General features: G+C 43.8%; 1 protein-coding gene across 3 annotated transcripts in view; it reads right to left on the bottom strand.

Moving 5' to 3' along the window:
• RABEP1 (rabaptin, RAB GTPase binding effector protein 1) overlaps nt 1–19,269 on the bottom strand; it is a 55,703-nt gene extending 36,434 nt beyond the window's left edge. For all 3 annotated transcript variants that reach the window (XM_082201390.1, XM_082201391.1, XM_082201392.1), the window contains exon 1: nt 19,091–19,269. In XM_082201390.1, coding sequence (XP_082057516.1) covers nt 19,091–19,133 — 43 coding nt within the window. In that variant the 5' untranslated portion in view covers nt 19,134–19,269. The remainder of the gene's footprint in view (nt 1–19,090) is intronic.
• Between the last annotated feature and the right edge of the window lie 5,188 nt (nt 19,270–24,457).

The following is a 24,457-nucleotide window of genomic DNA, read 5'->3' as shown; positions in this document are numbered from 1 at the left end:
TGCTTTCTAAGCACTGGAATGAGGTTGCTATGGGGCCCACAAAATTCATGCTACATAGGAAAATCTATTTCCTACGATATCACTCTCATTCTGCTTTGTTTTTATGTCCAAAAAAAGCTTGTCATACCAGTTTCTCTGAAGCAGACTTCTTATTACTGGGAGCATTTGTACCCTGCTCTTCAGCCAAGAAGGCTCCCAGAGTGGCTTACATACAATTAATTAAAACAAGACAGTCCCTGACCACAGGTTTATAGTCTAAAAAATACAACACACAAGACAAGAGGGAAAGGAAGGAACAAGGAAAAGAAATCAAACTCAGGCACTCATTCTTAAATGGTTGTTCTTGTAATGACCAGCTTGTGTAGATCAGTGGTAGCAGGTACCTGATGGAGCTGGGCTTTTGGCAAAGATGGTAGAATGAGCCCTGATTCCAACCTCTCCCACTGAGGCAGTCAGATGGAACAGCAGCTCCCAGGTGACACTTGAGGGACAGGATTGCTGATGCAGCTGGCCTGTTCTAATTCAAGAATTCCTAACTATTACTACTTTTTCCTTTTTCTCCCTCCCCCCCTCTCTCTTTGCATAGAGCATCTCTTACCACCCAAAGTCTTAAATTCTACTTGAGCCCTCTTAACATGGAATCTGGAGGAGATATTGACCTCAGGAAGGAGACAAGCTGCAAAGAGGCTGGAGAAAAGAGAGTATAAAAGGAAGTGCATTTCATGGTGTTCAACTCACTCTGTTCACAGCTGTTCAGGAGCCATGCTGTTGCTCAAACCCATGGATGGGGAACCTGTGACCCATCTGATGTGGCCGGATGACAACTCCCATCATCCTATCATTGGTCAATCTGACCCAACATCTGGAGGGCTATAGGTTCCCCATCTCTGGTCTAGCTTTTGGCTAGGAAACACGCACACCACACACACGACGACTTCCTTTCTTATTCTCCTGGCCCTCAACCGGCCAGCTGAGTAAAACAAGAACCAGTTTTGACTATGCCACATCTTAAAGATGTGTGCCAGCACCAGGATAAACAGCAAATAAGGGAACTGGCTCACACCCCAAACCAAAATCCTCATACTCTAACCTAACCTAGAGAAGAGCTCTTTTTAAGTAGCAGTCTTCTTGTAAATTGGTTAAGCATAATGAAGTATGTTGAAACACTTTCTGAACTGTGCTATGAGAAGTAACAACAGACTTCATTCCTCCCACAAGTTCTGAGTGATGCTTTTCAATTAATTTAGCAATTAAGAAAGTGTAGGTGAAAGAAGAGACTGAGAAAATGCTTATTTGAAAGATAGATTTAGTTCAGGCACTTCAGTGCTAGACACAGCTCTAGTTTAAGCATACTCAGCATTTGTGCCTAATTAGAAAAACAAAATAAAATTCAGATTTAAAGAGTCTTTAGGTCAACTCAATCTTGGGAGTTAGGGGCTTGGGTAAAGGTGCTTCATGAATTCCCATTCTTTCAGTTTCATGAACTCTCCACTCATGCTTTCTTGTCCCACTCACTCCTGGAATCCAAATCTCAACTACCACTTCTTCCAAGGATGGAAGGAATGAGGAAATAATTGCCTGACTGCCTAACTTTTGTTAGGGCAGAATCCTATGGCCAGCCTCCTACTTGAAGCTCCTCCTTGAAACTGTGGACACTACACAGAAGACATAAAGAAGATTTTCTGAGAGCATGTCCGGTTAGATGAGAGATGCTATACTCTGGCCCTGGAGTAGGAACACTTGTTCTGGCCAAGACTGAGGACAAGGAAAACCACACCTTTAAAAGGGCATGAAAAGTAATAGTAGGAGAAACACCATTTCCTCTCCACCTTCCATCCTGTTGACATGAGCCCAGCACAGCTCTGGATTTCATGGTCCTGGGGTTTTACTCCTTTGCCTGATTTGGATTGCTCTACTTGTGAACTTAGTTGGAGGAGGGGGGAAAAAGGTCTTTCACATATGCAAAGAACTGGGAAACAGATGTTATAGATAGATAATGTCAGCTATACCCAATATATTTGAAACTGGCCAGATTTCAATGGCAACTAAAGTTTCTAGTTTTGCAAAGTACATGAAGGCCGCTCCAGAATTTAGGCACAGCTAATTATCCATAGAATTATTTTTGAGCACAGTCTGATTCCAAATTCACAATACAGACATTTTTCCTGAATGCAACAAGAACAAAACAAGCCATCACAAGTTCAGAACAACTTAAGTGTAGCTGGACCAAACATTCTGAATGAAGACTGAAAGCCATCTATTGAAACAATAGTCCTGAAGAGTAGCTATGCTGGCTACAAAACAATGAGTTCTGTGCCACATTTGAAGGATGATAGATGTATTGCAGCACACCACACAGATGGCCTCCAGGCAATTGCAAGGCAACCAATGAGTTTTTGTTGGCAACCTTCATGCACATCTTTCACACATAAAATGTTTTGAGCCTTCACCCTATTAAGGAGATTAGAGGTCGGGGGTGACTTTGAAATCAAGAAGGAAAGATATAACATTCCAGAAGTATTGATCTACAGGCCATTTTATGCCAAAGCTGATAAACAAGTCTTGCCTTTGCCCAACTGAGCCTTACTGAAGTATGCCAGGCCCTAGAGCTATCAAATCATCAGTCAGTGTGATCCATAAGATACCATCCTGTATCTCTCTGGGATCATGCAATTGGACCACTATGATAACCCCATGCCTCTCAATTGCATCATTTACCTACCAGAGCCCTGTATTGTGCTTCTGCCTCAAATTATTTATTTATGACTGAAATAGACAGAATGGATTATTTGCTTTCCATCTCATAGACAATTTTGCCCAGTAACTGCCAGCATTTGCTTCTGGAAAACCCTCAGCATTTGCAGCACAAAGCATGTTTACTCAAAAAATAAAACTTGTTCATCCCTTTAAAGCCTCAGGATGAAAGGAAGCAAGTGTCTGACATGTGTGAGAATGGCTCTCCTCTGTCAGGATTCCCTAGCAGCATGAAGGCATGAGAAGCCCTTAACCATCTCTGACGTTTGTACTATAAACTAGTTGCCATCTCAGCTATCTATGTAAACTGGCCCACGAATTAAGGGAGAAAATTTTCTAACAGCAGGAAGATGCTGTTTCATTTAGTTTTCTTCTTAATAAAAATTAGACTTGCCCCCCGAAAGGCCTAGAATATATTCTCACCCACAATTCAGATTTCAAATGGGCTATGGTATCACAGTTGAACACTTCGGCTCCCATCACACTTTTGGTTCTCTGTTATGAGGATTTATGTACACATAATCATTCAAAGGGATTATGAAGCTATATTGCTTTTCTTGTCAATCTCCCTTTGCTACCATAGCTCTAAATTGTGTAACAGTCTTGGGTAGTTTTCATAGGGTAAAGGTAAAGGTACCCCTGCCCGTACGGGCCAGTCGTGTCCGACTCTAGGGTTGTGCGCCCATCTCACTTAAGAGGCCGGGGGCCAGCGCTGTCCGGAGACACCTCCAGGTCACGTGGCCAGCGTGACGAAGCTGCTCTGGCGAGCCAGCACCAGCGCAGCACACAGAAATGTCGTTTACCTTCCCTCTATAAAGCTGTACCTATTTATCTACTTGCACTTAGGGTTGCTTTCGAACTGCTAGGTGGGCAGGAGCTGGGACCGAAAGACGGGAGCTCACCCCGCCGTGGGGATTCGAACTGCCGACCATGCGATCGGCAAGCCCTAGGCACTGAGGTTTTACCCACAGCGCCACCCGCAGCCCAGTTTTCATAGGGTAGGAGGCAATAAAAAAATAGGTTAGGATGGATTTTTAAGTCATACAGTAACTTGAGTCGTCTCTTTCAAAACAGTTAATGGGTGAAAGAAAGTCCCTCAGGGCTTGTATTAACAAGGATAATAATCTAGATTAACTAAAGATTTAGAATGAAATCATATTAATCTCTGTATGAACATTCAGTTTAGAGGTGAAGCAATTTGACTTCGCCTGATTTAACTCAGAGAAAAAACATGAATATTCAGAGCAAGGCCAAATTAACTGGATAATGCTTTGTGTGTTTTATATGTGAATTGCTACCAGATAATTTGCTTTGCATTGCTTTGCCTTCCAGCAATGTACATGCGCTTCTGTGTCATTCCTGCTCCCACAACAGACCCCTTTGCCCCCCTTGATTCTGTATTCTTCTATAATATCAGGCCAATGCAACTGCATAACCATATACCAAGCAGGGAGAAAACACACACAGGGACTGGTCACTTATGCCCAGACAATGGCAATAGCAAAGGCCCATATATGATACATGCACAGCTATTCCTAAGAACACAAGGATCCTACAGAGGGACGAGAGGAGACAGTTACTGATGTAGTATTAAATGACTGTAAGGGAGCTGGTAGCACCCATGCTTAGAAACATCAGAATTTCAGCAACCAACCCATTTACTTTGTAGCAGCTCCATGAATGCCAAACAGTTCCACAGCCTACCGGTATATATTATACAGTGGTACCTCCGGTTATGAACTTAATTCGTTCCGGAGGTCCATTCTTAAGCCGAAACCGCTCGTAACATGAGCCGCACTTTCACTAATAGCGCCTCCAGCTGCTGCCGTGCTGCCAGTGTGCGACTTCCGCTCGCATCCCAGGGCAAAGTTCACATCCAGGAGCCTCTACTTCCGGGTTAGTGGAGCTCGTAACTCGAAGCATTCGCAAGGAGGACAGTACGTAACACGAGATTCCACTGTACTGGGTTAGTCTATAAGCAAGTAGGTGAGAAGGGGGTTGTCTATGCATCAGTGACAATCCAGTTAAGGTCAAACAAAATATTCAGGGGAGACAACATGGGTGTGTGTGGAAGTACTAACCTTAAAATCAGAAACAGTTTACATACCTGTCATGAGGTTACCTTTGGATAAATTACTAAACTACTTTGTCCTTCCCATAGGCAGCAAAACAAGCTACATAACCACCAACAAAGTTAGGAGTCTTGTTCCCAACTGCAGCTCTCTATGTCATTTCTCATACTGTTCCAGAGGGTACCCCAGACCTCAAGAGAAGTTTTGAGAGGCACGAGGGGTGGGGGGGAGCTGGGCAAAAATCAAGGGCCCTGCCTTGCAAATGTGGAACTGCTTCCATTAGAGGGGGAAAAACCCACTATGGGATGCAACCTCTGTCATTTACTATTTGTAATAAGAGTTTTACTCATATATATTTAAGGACAACTTTAAGCAAGTCTCCCATGGCCTCAGTCCCATGGGAACAATAGGTGCTTGCTCTATTGGGTTTCTGATGACTTGACAGACTGAATTTGCAGCCAGGCAAACAGGATTGTTGTGAGGCTGGATGAGACACAGAACACCTTTTGCTTAAAGACAGCACTTCAAAAATTTTAAAACACTGAAATGAGAATGAGCTAAATTGTGCATCAAGAACGGAAACCAAATAGGATAGCACATTTTTAAACCAGATAATATAAAATAAATGAATCATTAAAAAAACGGGTTGTCCAACACAATTTAGACACATTTACTATGAATATTCATTTTTTCTATGTATAGGCTTTAAAGGGGGGAATAGAAATCTTTGGTAAATCTCTTCACACACATATCGCCCAACACCTTTGACCACAAAGGGGCCGTTCTGCTACTATGAGAAGGGTGTGTAGTATTCTCCCCTCATCCAATTTTGCAAGGTGTCAAGATTTATATAGGCTGGGGTTGGCATAGCCATCAGTTGACTTCTTTTCTGACCACAGTCAAATATTGTCAAATATTCCATTATGTCATGAATGCCCCTATGTAGATAGCAGCTTCCCAGTTCTGTATTTTATTATAGCACCATTTGTTCCCAAGGGAATGAGTAAGAGCTGCTTGCCCCCTAGACCTGCAATAGATACAGGCAAATCTAGCAGCATAGTAAAACTTCTCTTACTCGCTTACTTTTCCTGATCACTGGTAGCTACCTGGTATTTTGCAAGAGATCCAGGGCAGTCAACTTGCCCAGTGAGCAGAGGTTACAAACTATCACAAGCTATAATGCAGCAGCTTGCAAGCATATGAAGATAGTAGAACATGATCTCTCGTTATTTCAACAGCACAACTGTCTTTGTTCCTCTCTTAAATCACAGTGGGAGACATAAAGTTGAAAATGAGGTTATACTAACAATATTATGATGAGCAGAGACCTAGAAAGCCACAAACTGCTTTCTAGCCAACTTTTACATCAATGTAGAGAATCTTTGTTTTTTTGTATAAGTGCAAGAATGCTTTGCTTCATGTGTGCCAGTACAAATTGTATTATGCTGTCCTGGGTCATTAGGCAAACTAATAATAGATAAGCAAAAAACAAGGGTCATACTGCCTTACAAAGTATATTTATGGGTTCTCCTGAAGAAAAATACATGTATAGGGTACTGGCTTTCTTTTAAAATAACAGCCACGGAACAACAGTTATCACAATTATCTTAAACATGTTACAAACAGCTAACAAACCTGCATAGGGGCTTTCATTAGACAACTTTATATTTGGTGGTGCAATAATATGATAAAAAACAAGTAAAGTTAGTTTCAGGAGAAAGGGGCAAGCTTCTTATCCAGGGATCAACAATCTGGTTATTCAATGTTTTTATCCAAAGGAAGTACTTGATACTTGCTCAACTGGATCCAGTCACAAGACAAACCAAGGGCTCCTTACAAATGACTTTCACATAAGAAGTGTTCAAGAGCAAGAAAAGAGAGGCCTAGGAACTTTCGATGTGGTATTTCCAACTTATAACCACTGAGGCTAAACCACTCAGTAGGAGAAGGGAGAATGTTTCAGTGTTTGTGTTTACCAATCTGCTCCTGGTTATGAACTGAAAACTGTAAATTCTATCCAGTCTATGTTAAAATTCACAGATTTGAAGAGGATCCTAAAGAAACAAAGATTTTTGCTGGATCTTCAGTTTTCTGCATTTCCTTCCTATCCCTACAGCCAAACTGTTCCTGATCTCTCTATGTTTCCTTCCTGCTTTTGTCAAACAAATTAAAAACTTAGTGGTGATTTTTTTAAACTGCACCATACAGAACCACTTAACTGAAACAATTCATTCCACACATGAATTTTATATTTCCTTGGCACAGAAGAGAAATCAACAGATCAGAACCTTGCACTTTAAAACTAATAGCCTTTCCTTTCAGTTTGGAACCCTATGAGAATCAGCTCTAACTTCATTAAATTCTTAAGAGAATGCTGTTGTCATTGTCCTTGAACACCTGATAGCTTTGGAAAAAGATGCACTTTCTTAGAGATAAACATGTTTCCATAGGTTACTGAAATCTAGGGATTAATATGAGCAACCCCACCTCCCTCCCACATATTTGTTTGAAAGAAGGTTGTCAAGAAGACAAACCTTTCAAGTTACAGCCCAAACCCCAATTGTCTATTTGCCACTGCAAGGCTCCAGTGCCCAAAGTAACTGGCTGATACCAGCAAAGTACAGTACCCTTAAAGCCCCGTATCATGAAAACCAAGAGGCTACAGACTAAAACTACAGCACATGATGTTTCTCACTGTGGGGAAATTGTCACTTCTTGAGGACAAAAAATGCAAACCCCAGCTGCAAAGTCATCATCAACAGAGGAAGAGGGAAGAAGCAAGTCTGCTAAACCAAAAATTCAACAGTATTTATCTCAGTCTTTATCATGTGCTGTCTTATGTGAAGATCTGGACTTTCCATGACTGAAAGGAGTTGCATCCAATTTCAGTCCTACTCAGAGGAGACCCATTTTAATTAATGGACCTGACTAACTTAGGTTTATCAACTTCAGTGGGACTACTCCAATTAGAGTTGGATATAGCACAGTTTATTTCCATTTGAATGTTTACCATACTGTTTTATTATTTAAATGTGCAGACCACATTTAACATCCAAACATCAGAGCAGCATTTTATTTTCATACCAGCTCTGAAAGGTAGGTTATCGTAACAGGAAAATGACTTGTCCAAGTGCCTTCCCAAATGAGTTTCATGCCCTATCAAACTATTTTGCAGCTGCTAAGGCTTCCATGCTGCCTCATCCAACATGTCAACCCAAATCCAGTAAGCCCAGGGACAAATGAGCATACATTTGACGCCATGTATCACATCAGGGACGGGACGCGGGTGGCGCTGTGGGCTAAAGCCTCAGCGCCTAGGGCTTGCCGATCGAAAGGTCGGCGGTTCGAATCCCCGCGGCGGGGTGCGCTCCCGCTGCTCGGTCCCAGCGCCTGCCAACCTAGCAGTTCGAAAGCACCCCCGGGGGCAAGTAGATAAATAGGTACCGCTTACCAGCGGGAAGGTAAACGGCGTTCCGTGTGCGGCTCTGGCTCGCCAGAGCAGCGTTGTCACGCTGGCCACGTGACCCGGAAGTGTCTCCGGACAGCGCTGGCCCCCGGCCAATAGATGTGAGATGGGCGCACAAACCCCAGAGTCTGTCAAGACTGGCCCGTTCGGGCAGGGGTACCTTTACCTTTACCTTTATCACATCAGGAGCTGCTTTTGACATTCCTGAAGTTGCTCTGATAGCTTCCGGGACAACTCAGTAGAACTGTTGAAAGTCCTGATGTATGCAAGAATCATCCTGATCTCTTCTTTGCACTGAAGTCATACTATCTATATCATTGTTCAAAACTCCCATTGTTCCAGGTGTGTTTTGCAACAGGGAATTTCACTAGCACGGGCAGTTTCTGAACTCTGAGCACAGTACTGTGCCTAAGATTTCAGATTAAAACTGCAGAGAGCTGCAGTTCATTCATTTTCAGCTTTGTATTTTTGTTATAAAAAAGCACGCCTAGACATTTCATTGTTGTGCCCACAACCTCGGTTTAAGGTGCCATTTAGCTTTCATATCTCAGTTTCTAACACTGATCTATATTACTGTTACACACATCCACCATGCAGTTGTATTAGTACCAATCAAACTGCTCACATACAGTAATCATCTATGGAGGCATGGTGGAAAATTTCACTCAACTAGAGAGGGGTAGGCTTCCTTACAGTGGTGCCTCGCAAGACGAAATTAATCCGTTCCGCGAGTCTCTTCGTCTTGCGGTTTTTTCATCTTGCGAAGCACGGCTATTATTGGCTTAGCGGCTATTAGCGGCTATTAATGGCTTAGCGGCTTTAAGAAAAAGGAAACAAACTCGCAAGAACTCGCAAGACATTTCGTCTTGCGAAGCAAGCCCATAGGGAAATTCGTCTTGCGGAACAACTCAAAAAACGGAAAACTCTTTCGACTAGCGAGTTTTTCGTCTTGCGAGGCATTCATCTTGCGGGGCACAACTGTATTTCACTTTTCCCAGTACATAGAAAACCTTTGGCTGGAAATCCTGTGAATCCATCATTAAGACTCTGATCTTTGTCCATTATTTTCTAGCAAAAACAGGAACACACTATATATATGGTTTTCTTTAACTCTACTTTATCCCCACTATCACCATGATGTATAAGCAACTGCGCAAAATGTATAGGCAATTGCACAAAGAGCGCAGCGAAATCATCCATCAGAAACATTCCTCTATTTGGAGGGATATAAGATCACCTAGAGTAATGACTATCGTATTTTTCGCCCTATAAGACGCACCCGACCATAAGACGCACCTAGTTTTAGAGGAGGGGAACAAGAAAAAAAATATTCTCTCCCTCTCTGCGTAGCGGCTCTTCAGCGAAGCGGCAGGAGAAGTGCAGCCCCTTCCATTTCTCCTCCCGCTTTGCTGAAGGGGCACTGCGCAGAGAGGGAATGCTGCGCAGCGCCTCTCCAGCGAAGCGAAGCCAGGAGAGCAAGAGGTCGGTGCGCACCGACCCCTCTTGCTCTCCTGGCTTCGGGTTGCTTTCGCTGAAGCCATGGAGCCTGCATTCACTCCATAAGACGCACACACATTTCCCCTTACTTTTTAGGAGAGGAAAAGTGTGTCTTATAGAGCGAAAAATACGGTACCTCTGGGCAACCTCCAGTGGAAGAATGAAAGGCAGAGAGGAGATAGTACGCACATGTTCCCTAGAACTCCTGATCAGGAAACGGGCTCAGGATATGTAGCACAGAGTACTGACAACTGTGTCTCACTGGCAAAGGCAGGGAGGGGTGGAGAGCAAGAAAGAGCACAAGTTTCTGCTGTCTTACTCTCTCCTAGGCTAGCACCCTACACTCTAACTCTAGGGAAGTGAGATAGCGCAGCCACTGCTGTAAAAAGACAGCACTGCACTAATGACAGTTACCTCTAATGGCTAGCTGCCCAAGCTTCTCAGTGCATGGGAGAGATGCTGGAGAGCAAGCAGAGGAGTGTGGTTGAGGGGGTGGAATATCTGATTTTTTTCGCTCTTAAAACACCCAGTTACATTACAGGTAACTGGACAGCAGCAACAGCAGGAAGAGCTAACTACAGAACTTGTGAGGGTGGGTCTTAGAATCACCAGCTCATAATAATATGGAACACATTGTTTTCCCCAAGCAGGGCTGGCCCAATACATTTTGGCACCTGAGGCAGATCCCAAAATAGTACCCCATTTCCTGCCAGGGAAGAAGGAGTAAGGGAAGATCTACATCAGAAAGAAGAGGAAAGAAAATCAACATCAGGATCTGCTGCCCCAGAGGATCCGGCCAACCGAAGCAGTCGCCTCACCTTGCCTCATGGATGAACCAGCCATACCCCCTAGTAATTATAGAGAATGATAAAGCTTTTACATAAAGGCTACAGTACACGCAGGGAATTCACTACTGCTTTTGCATAGCACCCTGAAGATATCCTGAAGTAAGCAAAGAACATACAAAATTAGTAGCTGGACAGGCCATTGGACAAAAATGTTGCTCTTCTTGTTCAGGAGATGATAAGAACAAAATCCACATTTTCCGATAAAGAAGTTACTTTTGCTATGAAAACAATTATAAGATAAAAAGATCTGCTGCATATTTCACTTTTATTCTTTGGCTATTGCTTTCCAGCATTACAAAAATCCTTGTAGGCACCCAAAATGTCAGAAAACTAGAAAATACTGCAAGGTGGAATGCTCTTGTTTCATCCACCCAGCCATGCCCTCATCCATGATACTCCATTTCATCTCCTTTCTCACCTAGTTTTTCCTTTTCTCTCCCAACAATCTGTCAGCAGTCCACTGCCACACTCAGTTCCTACTAAACTGTTTTGGCAACAACAACAAAAACACCCCTTAGCACTTTTCTTTTTCTTTTTGGTACTTTTGCAAACATTGAGGTTTCCCTAAAGTCTGCTAATATTTCTCTCTTGTGCATAGATAGTGCCATTTTGGCTACATGAAGATACACATTGACCTCTAAACTACAGAAACAGATTTGGGGAAATGAAACACAAATGGGGCAAGCCAATCTCAGAGGTAGAAAGTGGGATAGTCATAATAGCTGCAAAAATCCTTCAAAAAACCCAGTGCAACTGTGGGAATGATTCCCCACCCCACACCTCAAGGATCGGGAGAGGGACTGTGGACAGTTTTGGCACTGCATTTCAAAAGCATTCCAAGCACCTTAGAAGTGCAGCAACAAACTGATATACTGCAGACTTACTCCCTGAAGGAGAGAGAAGGGGGCTTGTGTTGCCGCTGCTTTTCCAAATACTTTGGAAGAGCAATGTAACTGTAGGAGCAATCCTTACCTCACCCTGCTATCCAGGTCCAAGTTTGGAGTTGAGGAAGAGAATAGAAGATTGCCCTTGACATTGTATATAGGGACATAGCACTAAGCCAGGGACACAATCCTTTCCTTTGGGAGAGAGCAGGTTGCTAGTGACCACAAATTTTTGGTTGGCCAGCAAGGCCCACAAAAAAATTCTGAATCACAAACACAATAAATCTATGAAGCTCCAATCAGTCAAAACAAGCAACTTCACATCAAATGCGTTCATTTAACTTTCTCCACTTAATTGCTTCACAAGAACAACGAACTGAATACACATTAAATCCTGTGATTTACTCAAATGAAACACTTCGTTTCAGCTTGAAAAGAGACAAGAAGTTCAGCCAACATGCTGCTATAGTAGTTTTACATGCACTGCTACCCCAATCACCTTGGGGAGAAAACAGGGACACTTGAAGCCAGGATTGACCCAAAGCAGGTGGTGGTGATAGCAGGAAACAAATTTGTGAGTGCTGGCCTCCCTTCAGGAGAAGCATGCCAGGGAGCAATTGCTTGCCTCAGAACCAGGACCCATCAGGTCCCATGCAAATGGTGGCAGGGTACCAGCCCCCATCCCACCATCATTTGACATTCTGGGGGAAATTATGCATGAAGTCCAGCTCTCTGTGAACTAGTGCAACCAACTGCTGAGATATACAAGAGACAGGTGACCAGAGCAGATGCTGCGCAAGCACCCTTCTCAAGCCTAATCTGCAAGTCTGAATTACAGTCACCACCCTGAAATAAATTGTACAATGCCCTAAAACTCTAAACAGAATGATGATATCAAATAAATAAAATTCACATTGCAAGATGACCTGTACACGGCCACCACTACCATCTAACACTGTATACCAGGACCCGTAAATAGCTACCCACCTGTGGTGTCACCTTCAGGCAAGTAGGCAGGGAAACTCTTAAACTGTGGTTCTTCCTACGACCTTTTCAGGCCACCCATGTGCCAGAAATGACTAATCTATACATGTGGGCTGGCAAGTGAGTAACTTCTATAAACTTAGGCTGAAGAAGTTACAAAGCTGGGCAGTAGTTGAAACCTCACGCATCTCTTACCAGCAACTCAGATAATGTTGCTTGTATCCCTGACCATTTGGTCCTGCTGGCTGGGGCTGAATCCAACAACATCTGGAGCGCAACAGGTTCCATGCACTTGGGCTAGAGTGCCAGACTTCAAATGGAGAGATCTAGATTCAGGTCCACACTCAGCTGTGAAACTCACTGGGATGATCTTGTGGTTTGTCACCACCTCTCTGCCCAAACTACCTCACAGGGTTATTACGTATAAGGATAAAGGTTGAGGAAAGTACTATGCATGCAGTATTGAGTTCACGGGAGGAAAGTGGGGGATAAAATATAGTTTTGTGCCCTCATGAGTCATTCCAACTGCAGCCACCAAAAATTTTAAAAATCATATACTTTTTTTAAAGGATGTGATAATGTCAAATTCTTATTCTAAACCAATAAAAAAAAAAAACCTCTGTTCCAGTTAACATTCAACAGAGGCTTTTGAACAACAGTTCTGGTCCTGTTGCAAATGAACAAAAATGAAGGTTCAATCTTCTTTTCAGTTCAGATTTGGTTGATGTACTGCATAAAATATAATCTGGCAGCTAAGAATGCACTACAAGTAAAGATCAACAAGTATAATTCTCTGTCTATAAAGGTATTTGCTCAACTGCATCCATTCCCCTACAAAGAATTATCCAGTCTTCGTTTCTTGTTCTCCAAAAAACATGCCACTGGTCAATCGTGAAGTGATTAAACTAACTTTCCCCCAGGATGTCCTAGGTTAATATTATGAAGCTTCAGTAAAAGTTTTCTTACAGAAGTTGTTATAACTGCCTCTCCAAACACAAATAATCATAATTACCTGCCCAGATAAATACAGTACCTCTTTCAATTCTAAAACAGTATGTTAGGTCACTTCACTACATTTAGTTCATCCAAGTGAACTCCCTGACCTTAGTGATACATTTCTTACACAAACCTGTCAACTAAATTCTTTGCAGCATTTCTGGCCCCTGTTCTTTATATACATAGGTAGATCTTCCATAGGCTTTTAATTAGTGTACTAGAGGTAAAGGAGCTACTCTTCTTGAATAAATCTATGACTACCATTGTCCTACCACAAAATTCCTACAACACCAGCAGGTTATCATTGTTGTGCTTTTGTTGTGCTTTTTTTTTTTTTTACTTTTCATAGAAGAAAAACTGAAAATGTTACCTTGCAAACTGATGCCTCAGTGGGACCTTCAATGTGTACCATTCCAGTTGCAAGTCCTACATTGTTCCACATAAATTCACTCAAAAGTCTTAGGCTGGAGCCACAAGTGTACAAGCTTACATTTTACACTCCCTGTCTGCATTAACATATTGTGAATGGTTCAGTATCTATTTATTCAGATCACCAGCCAGTACTAAAGATGACTCATACTAACAGAGTTTTAATAGAGGCATAAACTGAATATATTATGTTTTCGGCCCCAGTATAATACTTCACATTACGCTGTTCTTAGGAATAGTAATATTTGAATAACATCCTTTCTCTTCATCCCACATACTTACTTTTCCAGATTCATCCCTCTGAAAATAGGCTTCCCAAATCTTTACATAGCTAGTGAAGAGGGAGAGTAGAGCAGGCACATTAAGAAGCTCCAAAGAAAAGACTACCTTAAGGATCTTTACATTCTGGTATAAACGGGCTAGGTGAGGGCCAATAAACAGAAGCTTATTCCAGACAAGACAGAGGTGATTCTGATCAGAAGGGAACAGACTGCAGAACAGGGATGCCGTCCATTTGGGATGGGATAGTACTTCCCTTGAAGAATCTGGTTCACCATCTGGAGGTACTATTGTATTTGGATACACAGGCGGCAGTGATGGCCCAAAGGGTCTTTGGCTGTCTTAGGCTAGTATGCATCATTTGTGAGGATGTCAGATCTGGCTACAGTAACATATCCTTTAATTACATTCAGGATGTATTATTGTAATGCACCCTATATGGGTTTCCTTTTGAAGAGTGTTAGGAAATTTTAAGTGATCCAGAAAATGGTTGCAAGGATGTTAATGGGCCCATGGGATAACATTATACAAGCCTATCTAGCCTGGTGCTCTCCAGGATGTGCTGGCTATGGATGAATGGAGTTTTAGTCCAAAACTAGGCACCAGTATGGTGAAAACTGTTGCAATGATTCTCCAACATCAACTTCGTAGGACTGGTAAGGTTGTGCGGATGCCTGATTATCGTCTTCCAAAGCAACTACTCTATTCCAAACTTAAAAATGGAAAGTGTAATGCTGGTGGTCAACAAAAAAGGTTTAAATACTGTCTCAAGGCAAATCTAAAAAAATTATACTACAACTGGGAAACACTGGCCTGCAAGCACTCCAGTTGGAGAACAGCCTTCACCAAAGGTGTCGTGGACTTTGAAGACACTCAAACTCAAAACGCAAGGGAGAAATGTGCTAAGAGGAAGGCATGCTTGGCAAATCCACACCGTGATCAGCTCCCGCCCGGGAACCAATTTCCCCACTGTGGAAGGGCGTGTGGGTCCAGAATTGGCCTCCACAGTCACTTACGGACTCATTGTTAAAACTGTGTGTATGGAAGACAATCTTTCTCGGCTACGAGTGATCGCCAAAGAAGATACCTATCCAGCATCAGCTGCACTGGTTGCCAATTTGTTTACAGGTTTCACAGTGTTAGTAATTCCTTTTAAATCCCTAAGTGGCTTGAGTCCTGGATACTTGAAGGACCACCTCCTCATGTAACAGCCTGCCTACTGCCTAAGATCTGATGAAGTGGTCCTTCACACTGTCCTGCCTATGGTGGAAGCACCGTTTTCTGTTGTGAGGTACTTTGTGATGTATATTATTAGATGAGTACGGTAGACATTCTCATAGAAATAAATCCATATTGCCATGACAGGTATTGTCAGTCACATAACCCTAAACTCTGTGTTGCTACTTTATTCTCAGGTACCAAGTGTTCTGTACTGTTTGCTAGCTCCACCCTTTCTTGGGAAGAGACAGCTGACTATTGTATCACTCTTCAGGATTAATGCAGTTTACTCTACCATGGGGCTGTATTTGAATGGTGTGAAGAAATTACCTATGATCCAGGATGCAGCAGCTGAACTCCTGACCATTTTAACCAGAGAGAACATTATGTAGCTATTATTAAGGAAGAACACGTACCTTGGTTTTTGAACAGCTTCATTTTTGAACATTTTGGTTCCCAAACACCGCAAACCCGGAAGTGAGTGTTCTGGTTTGCGAGCTATTTTTGGAAGCCAAATGTCTGATGGAGCTTCTTTGGCTTCCGATTGGCTGCAGAAGCTTCCTGCAGCCAATCAGAAGCCGTGCTTTGGTTTCCAAATGTTTTGGAAGTCAAACAGACTTCTGGAACAGATTCTGTTTGACTTCCGAGGTAGGACTGCATTGCCCATTTGCCTTCATGTCAAATTTAAAGTGCCTAGTAATTACACTCAAAACATGAAATAGTATTTGTCCTTTATCAAATATGTCTCCCATACCTGCATCTTCTAAAAATCTGCAGATGAAGCTCTGCTCTATATGCCTTCACTGGTGGAGATGTGTAAAGTGGTAGTTTTTCTGTTTTGGCTCAGCTTCTTTAGGAACTCAATCCTTTGGGCCTGTCCAATTCACTCCTTGTCTTAGAACAATTGTTAAGACCTTCCTGCTTCAGAAGTCCTTTTTATTTTTTTACTGAACAGTAGCAACAACTTTTATTGCATTGTTAGTTTAATCTGATTTGTTGGTTTTACAATCTATTGTTTTAGAGCCGTTTTACTTTTCTGTTAATTATTGCAAACTTCTTTGAGAGCCCAGCAGTAGTGGATAAGCGGAATAAGGATATAAGAAGAAACTTGCTAGATCAGGTCAAAGGCCCACCTGGTTCAACCCATGTGTTCTGACAGTGGCCAGCCAGCCAAATGCCTACAGAAAGCCCTAAGACATGACCTGAGCACAACGGCACACCAGCACTTGTGGTTCCCAGTAACTGGTATTCACTGCCTTCAAAGGTGGAGGCAGAACATTAATTCTATCCTTATCCTCCATTAATTTGTGTAATCCTCTTTTAAAGCCATCCAAGTTGCTGGCCATCACTACATCTCGTTGAACGGAATTATGGGAGCAAATTCCACAGTTTAAATGTGTGCTGTGTGATGAAGCACCTTGTCTTTCCTAAATCTTCTAATATTCAGCTTCATTGGACAGTCCTGGGCTCTAGTATCAAGAGAGAGGAAGAAAAATGCCTGCCTATCCACTTTCTCCACATCATATAGAATCTTATGCACCTCTATCATGCCCCTCATTACCTGACTTTTTCCTAAGGAGATGCAAGTAACATAAATATGTTGTGTTGTGTTGTATTATGCATAATATAAATTTTCTTTTAATATAAAAATATGCAGCTGATGTAGCTTATGATATCACCACATAAAATTTGATTTTCAAAAGTTGGGCACATCCTTATGCAGGTAAATCCCATTAGACACTTCAATAGTAGTGTCACACCAGCTAAAATAACTGCTGTTTCATTGTACAGAAAGGGCACTTCTGCTACCACATGGGACTTGCATGTATGCACACACAGACACAGACACTCTTCCTTCACACTCACACTTCTCCCTCAAAATTCAACTCCACAACCCAACTCTACAGAGTCTTTTGACTCTCATTACAGTTCGAAAGCACATCAAAGTGCAAGTAGATAAATAGGTACTACTCCAGCAGGAAGGTAAACGGCATTTCCGTGCGCTGCTCTGGTTCGCCAGAAGCAGCTTAGTCATGCTGGCCACATGACCCGGAAGCTGTACACCGGCTCCCTCGGCCAATAAAGCGAGATGAGCGTCGCAACCCCAGAGTCGGTCACGACGAATGGTAAGGGGGCCCTTTACCTTTACTCTCCAAGAAGAATTCAACCACTGGAACTGTCTTGTTCATTTCACCAAAGGCTTACAGGTCAACCACAACTTCAGAAACATGGGATAAACCCAGGGCTGCGGATGTACAACTGCCAACAGCATGAAGCTGAAGGAAAAGGGAACTGAGGCTGCCCACTGTGCAGAAGGGGGAAAGCTTGAAGTGTTTGTTGCATGGAACATTGGACTCATTTTTTGCACAGGGCTTAGTAGGCTAAAGGAATGGGCTGTATATGGCTGCAAAAAGGGGGTGGGGGTGGTGGAATATTTTGCCAGCAATGATTTTAAGATCAACTGTAATTTGAATGTTGGATTTCCAATCCACAAAAATTAATGCCACAATAAATGTTATTCTTTTAAGGTGCTACAAACTCAGGAGATTTGTCATGAGGGGAGTAAGACAGAAAAACAGAAGAAGAAGAAGAAGAGTTTGGATTTGATATCCCGCCTTTCACTCCCCTTCAGGAGTCTCAAAGCGGCTAACATTCTCCTTTCCCTTCCTCCCCCACAACAAACACTCTGTGAGGTGAGTGGGGCTGAGAGACTTCACAGAAGTATGACTGGCCCAAGGTCACCCAGCAGCTGCATGTGGAGGAGCGGAGACACGAACCCGGTTTCCCAGATTACGTGACTACCGCTCTTAACCACTACACCACACTGGCGCTTGAGGTGAGGATTGAAGGGAGTAGCTGCTGAGGGTAGAAACCAGTAGGCCGGGGGTGGTGATGCCTGTAGTGGTGGGGCAGGAAAATGATAAATTAATAGGTGTGGGTGTGGGTGGGAGAGAGAGAGAGAGAGAGAGAGAGAGAGAGAGAGAGAACACCAGTAAAGCACAAGATGGGGGAGAGAAACACTCCTTAAAGATAGGATGAAATTGTTAAGGAGAAACCAGTAGGCTGGGGGGGTGCATAGAAGTAATTGCAAGGCGATGACTTTGGCGGGGTAGGGGGCAGGAGAAAGATAAATTACGGGGCGGGGAGGATAAAAGAGAAATAAAATAAAGCACGAGACAGGGAGAAGACTGATAAGGAGATAGTACAGGGGGAGGGGGGAGGGTTAGGGTTAGGGTTAGGGTTAGGGAAGCAAAAGGAGGAGTTGCATGGGGATGCCTGTCGTGGTGGGGCAGGAGAAGGAGATACATTACTGGAGGGGGGGAGAGAAGAATAAAGTAAAGCACGAGATTGGGGGGGGTTGAAATAGTCCTGTGATGTGGAGGGAAGAGACTGCTAAGGAGAAAGCGCTGGGGGGGGGAGGTAAGGGAAGTGACAATTTAAAAGGTGGGGGCACGAACAGGGGGTGTCAGAGGCTTGATATTGGGGAGAGGGGAGAACCCCCCTGGGGGTGGAGCTACACTTCCACCGCCCTCCTTCCAAGCCTCCCTGGCCTGCATCCCCAGCGCCATCTGCCCGCCCCCACAGACACACACGCGACCCCCCAGGCCCAGGTAAGCCTTCGCAGGCCGCGCCCGGGCTTCCCCTCCTCGTCCTCCTCCTCACCTTCGGTCGACGACTCTTCTGCCGCCGCCCCGGGTTGGGCCATGGCTGAGCCAGCTCACGCCGAGGCCGGGCCCGCTAAGTCAGGCGAGGGGAGCGGAGCGAGCACAACAGGGGCCGCCGCCTCAGCCTCCGCCGCCGGCCCTGGGCCGCCTCAGCCGCCTCATCCTGACAGGCAAAAGGGGCGGGCGAGGAGCTGGGGGGGCGGAGGAGGAGAGTGAGGGGGAGCTCTGCGCATGCGCCGGGTTGCCAGCGTCTGAGGGGAGCCTCAGCCGGGGAGGTTTATAACCACGGGGAAAGCCGGCCTTGGGGGAGCTGTGGCTGGCAAGGACTCCCGGGGCGGGGGGTGGGTATTTTTTTAAAAGGAAGGGGTACACGCGTACAGAAATTAAGGGCGCGTTCACACGTTACGCGCCAGTGGGCTCAAAAGCCCGAGTGACAAAAATTAAGCGCGGGGGAGCATTGTTCAAACTGCAGAGGGGTGGGAAAATAGAGGCTGGGTTTTTGCAAATTTGCGCACAAAAACAGGGGTGCTTTCACATGGTAAAACTGCACTAGGGTTTACATGGAATTATAGAATTGTGGAGTTGGAAGGGACCCTGAGGGTCATCCAGTCCAACCCCCTGCAAAGCAGGAATCACAGCCATGACAGATGGCCATTTAGCCTCTGCTTAAAAACCTCCAATGAAGGTGAGTCAAACAGCTGTTACCCTCAGAAAGTTATTCCTGATAATTAGTCAGAATCTCCTTTCTTGTGACTTGAAGCCATTGGTTCATGTCCTACCCTCCTTAGCAAGAGAAAACAAGCTTGCTCCATCTTCCATGTGACAGCCCTTGAGATATTTGAAGATGACTTGGCTATCTCCTGTCTGTCTCCTCTTTCTCCCCTTGTGGGGTCTGTTCGCAAGACTCAAGAAGAATTCTGACTGTAAAGAAAAAGCATGGCAAGGTGGCAAGTTAGTTTATTCCTGTGTGAAAATAATTACCAAGCAGGTGTGGCAATATTTTTGTTTGCACCATAATTCTCTTCCATTCAAATTTACTCTGTTGACACAACAAGATGTCCATGTTTTGCCAAATACATTTATGTCAATGGGCTTACGTGAGTCTAACGTGTGTTGGACACTGGTCAGTGTGTTTGAAAAACAGAGTGTCTATATGTACAGTAGTACCTTGGTTTACGAACTTAATCCATTCCGGAAGTCCATTCTTAAACCAAAGCGTTCTTAAGCCAAGGCGTGCTTTCCCATAGCAGCGGAGGACTCAATTTACACTCAACAGGAAGCGGAACATGTTCCGCTTCTAAGGCAAAGTTCAGAAATCAAAACACCTACTTCCGGGTTTGCAGCGTTCTTAATCCAAGTTGTTCATAAACTAAGCTGTTCTTAAACCAAGGTATCACTGTACTCCCAATGCAGACATAGGAGACTATACCAAAGCTTTAGGGTCCCTTATTTTAGGAAGTTTATCTAGCAGCCACAGTCTGACCCTTCTGACTATTCTACTTTGTGAAATGTGTCATCTGCCGTAGTTTTGCTTGTTGTTGTTTAGTCGTTTAGTCGTGTCCGACTCTTCGTGACCCCATGGACCAGAGCACGCCAGGCACTTCTGTCCTCCACTGCCTCCCGCAGTTTGATCAAACTCATGCTAGTAGCTTCAAGAATACCATCCAACCATCTCATTCTCTGTCGTCCCCTTCTCCTTGTGCCCTCCATCTTTCCCAACATCAGGGTCTTTTCCAGGGAGTCCTCTCTTCTCATGAGGTGGCCAAAGTATTGGAGCCTCAGCTTCACGATCTGTCCTTCCAGTGAGCACTCAGGGCTGATTTCCTTCAGAATGGAGAGGTTTGATCTTCTTGCAGTCCATGGGACTCTCAAGAGTCTCCTCCAGCACCATAATTCAAAAGCATCAATTCTTCGGCGATCAGCCTTCTTTATGGTCCAGCTCTCACTTCCATACATCACTACTGGGAAAACCATGGCTTTTACTATACGGACCTTTGTTGGCAAGGTGATGTCTCTGCTTTTTAAGATGTTGTCTAGGTTTGCCATCGCCTTTCTCCCAAGGAGCAGGCGTCTTTTAATTTCGTAACTGCTGTCACCATCTGCAGTGATCATGGAGCCCAAGAAAGTAAAATCTCTCACTGCCTCCATTTCTTCCCCATCTATTTGCCAGGAGGTGATGGGCCCAGTGGCCATGATCTTCGTTTTTTTGATGTTGAGCTTCAGACCATATTTTGCGCTCTCCTCTTTCACCCTCATTAAAAGGTTCTTTAATTCCTCTTCACTTTCTGCCATCAAGGTTGTGTCATCTGCATATCTGAGGTTGTTGATATTTCTTCCGGCAATCTTAATTCCGGCTTGGGATTCATCCAGCCCAGCCTTTCGCATGATGAATTCTGCATATAAGTTAAATAAGCAGGGAGACAATATACAGCCTTGCCGTACTCCTTTCCCAATTTGGAACCAATCAGTTGTTCCATATCCAGTTCTAACTGTAGCTTCTTGTCCCACATAGAGATTTCGCAGGAGACAGATGAGGTGATCAGGCACTCCCATTTCTTTAAGAACTTGCCATAGTTTGCTGTGGTCAACACAGTCAAAGGCTTTTGCATAGTCAATGAAGCAGAAGTAGATGTCTTTCTGGAACTCTCTGGCTTTCTCCATAATCCAGCGCATGTTTGCATCCCCCTAACTTCCCAGCAACAATTCCCTACAGTATTGTAACAAATCTTTGAATAGTTCAGTGCCCTTACTTACATCTTTCAGGCTGCATCTCACAAACACCCAAAGACCACGTCTGGTATTTTCTACACACTTGGTCTTAATGACCACATACTAGAGTAAAAGCGTGCAAATGCACTGCTAAGCAGAAACAGGCCCATAGTGACTTTATGATTTTTCTGCTTTGGAAATGTAGGACATTCTTCCGCAGTTGAAAATCTTTGCAAGTACCATCAGGAAACCATGTTATTCCTGTCCTCTTGTTTAAAAGGTTCCATGTGGTGTATGGCTCAGAATAGATGGAAAGCAGATGAGTGTGTGTATATGTGTGTACCCCCAAAAGTATGCTGTCTACAAGTTCAGCTACAAATTCATGCTCGTGGCCTCATTTGAAAGCTGCCTTATTAAATTTCTCTTTTTTCTTCTTCTTACCAGGCCAGGATGGAGGATGGGGTGATGTTTGTGTACGTGTAGAAAGAAGGCTTCTGTATATAATTGTAAAATGCTTAGGGTTGCCATATTTTAAAAAGTGAAAATCTGGACACAAAAGTTGTTGGTTTTTGAGCTTTTTTATAATATTAACCAAACTAGTTGAGCTTTTTGAGCTATTTTTCATGAAATTCACCAAGATCTACATTATTGACATGGGCTGTTATGCCTACAGATTTCCCCAGACCTTCAGCGATTTTTGCCTGGACATATGGCAACCCTACATTTGCTGCTGTGCCCACTTTACCTGCAGGCTTACAAATTCTTGGCATGTGAGCTACAAAAGGTTGCCTAGAAAGGAATGTTCCCCACTCCTGATCTAGAAGCTCTTCGAATAACATGGGGTGGGGGTAGTGGGTAGAGCAGACCCATCTGATAGGTTTCCTAGCCCTTATTGCTGACTTATCAAGTTACTGAGAACTCTTAGGCACTATTTTGTGACATTATAAAGGTAAAGGGACCCCTGACCATTAAGTCCAGTCGTGGACGACTCTGGGGTTGCGGCGCTCATTATAGTTGACCTAATAAAGGTATTGCCCCAAAGCGAGTTTTAGACTTTTGTTAGTTTGTTCTGTGCAGCTGTACAATCAATCATTATAATGTGCCTCTTTATTTTAAATTTTATTGTGTGAGCTGGTTACAAAAATTTTATGGACATAAACAAGAAACCAGAACAAACTTCAGCTGTAGCTGAACATGAACTGGGACCAAAATTGTTAGAATTTGTCTCCCTCAATAAAATATGGAATTGCTCAGCAAAGGGGTAGGCATCCATATGATTTACAGATCAGCTCTATTTTTGGGGAAAGGGGAAGTGATGGTGTGCATTACAGATCTTTGTGTCTTATGTGGCATTCTCAAAGCCTACCAAGTTCTTCCCCTTTTTGTTCACTGTGGGAAATACAGATGCAAGCAGAAAGAATCATAGAATTGAAAACTTGGGAGTTCACTTACAGTCTGATGCACCATCATTGCTCAAGAAATGGCCCTTGATGTTCCACCGGCCATGGTTTCCTTGAATCATCTTTTCCCACAGTGCAGCACAGCAGCCACTTTTGTCCTCAATAGTAAGCCATACTTCTTTGCCTAATAAACTGTGGTGTGCACAAGCTAGGCGCTGGTGGACATAACCAACTCATGCAGGAACAAACCAACCAAGGTGTAGCCAGCTTAGCCTGTTAAGTCACCCATACCCCTCCAACATCCCACTCATCAAATTTGGAATGCTTGTTTTTTTGATCCTGAGCTCTCACGTGAGTCGGCTGTTTCGCACAAGACCAAAAAACAAGCGTCTTTTGGTCCAGTACTCTGGCACAAGCCAGATGTGTTATGTGAGAGTGTGAGAACAAAAACAAGCATCTTTTGGTCCCAAGCTCTTGTGAGAGCTAGCAGATGAATGTGAGACCAAAAAACGAACAGCACTTGGTCCAGTGCTCTGGCATGAGCCACTGAAAGAGCAAGACTAAAAAAGAGTGTCTTTTGAACCTCAGACCTGGTGGCCACATGTGGCCCTTTAAGCTGCTCTGTCTGGCCCTTGGGACTCTCCTCAGGTTACTCCCCCTTCCCAGCTACACCCTCACCAACCCTGCTTTGTACCCTCCATGTTTTTGTTGGGCTAGAATGTGTCCTTGGTCTGAGATAAGACATACTGGGAAAGGGTGTATATGTGTTTATAGACCAGCCTACTGTACAAAGTTAAAATTTACATTCATTGCTTCACCCACTGTTGCCTCTGGCCCTGCTCGCCACTGGCATGAGACCCCTTGAAGTGTATGTGGGCTGAAAAGGGTTTCTCATCCCTGATTAAGCTAAGAACGTCTATTTTATTTATTGCATTTATATCCCATTCTTTTCTCCAATGACCTCAAGGTAGCATACACAGTTCTCCCACTTCTCACTGAATCCTCACAATGACCTTATGAGGCAGGTTAGGCTGAGAGTGATTGTCCCAAGGTCACCCAATGAGCTTCATGCCGAGGGGGGCCTGGAACCCTGGTCTCCCAGGATCTAATCAGACACTCAAACCACTACACTACATGCATGCCACTTCCACTGCTGTAAAACTGCTTCTTTAAGTGTAAGCCTGAGGAATCCAATTTTTTTTTTTTTAAATGGATTAGGTAGAAAGCAAAAGACCAGGAGGGTATGTGTGTGTGTG

Source organism: Podarcis vaucheri, assembly GCF_965113315.1.
Source record: "Podarcis vaucheri genome assembly, chromosome: 15".
NCBI classification, from domain to species: Eukaryota; Metazoa; Chordata; class Lepidosauria; order Squamata; family Lacertidae; genus Podarcis; species Podarcis vaucheri.
This window is presented reverse-complemented; position numbering and strand designations above follow the sequence as displayed.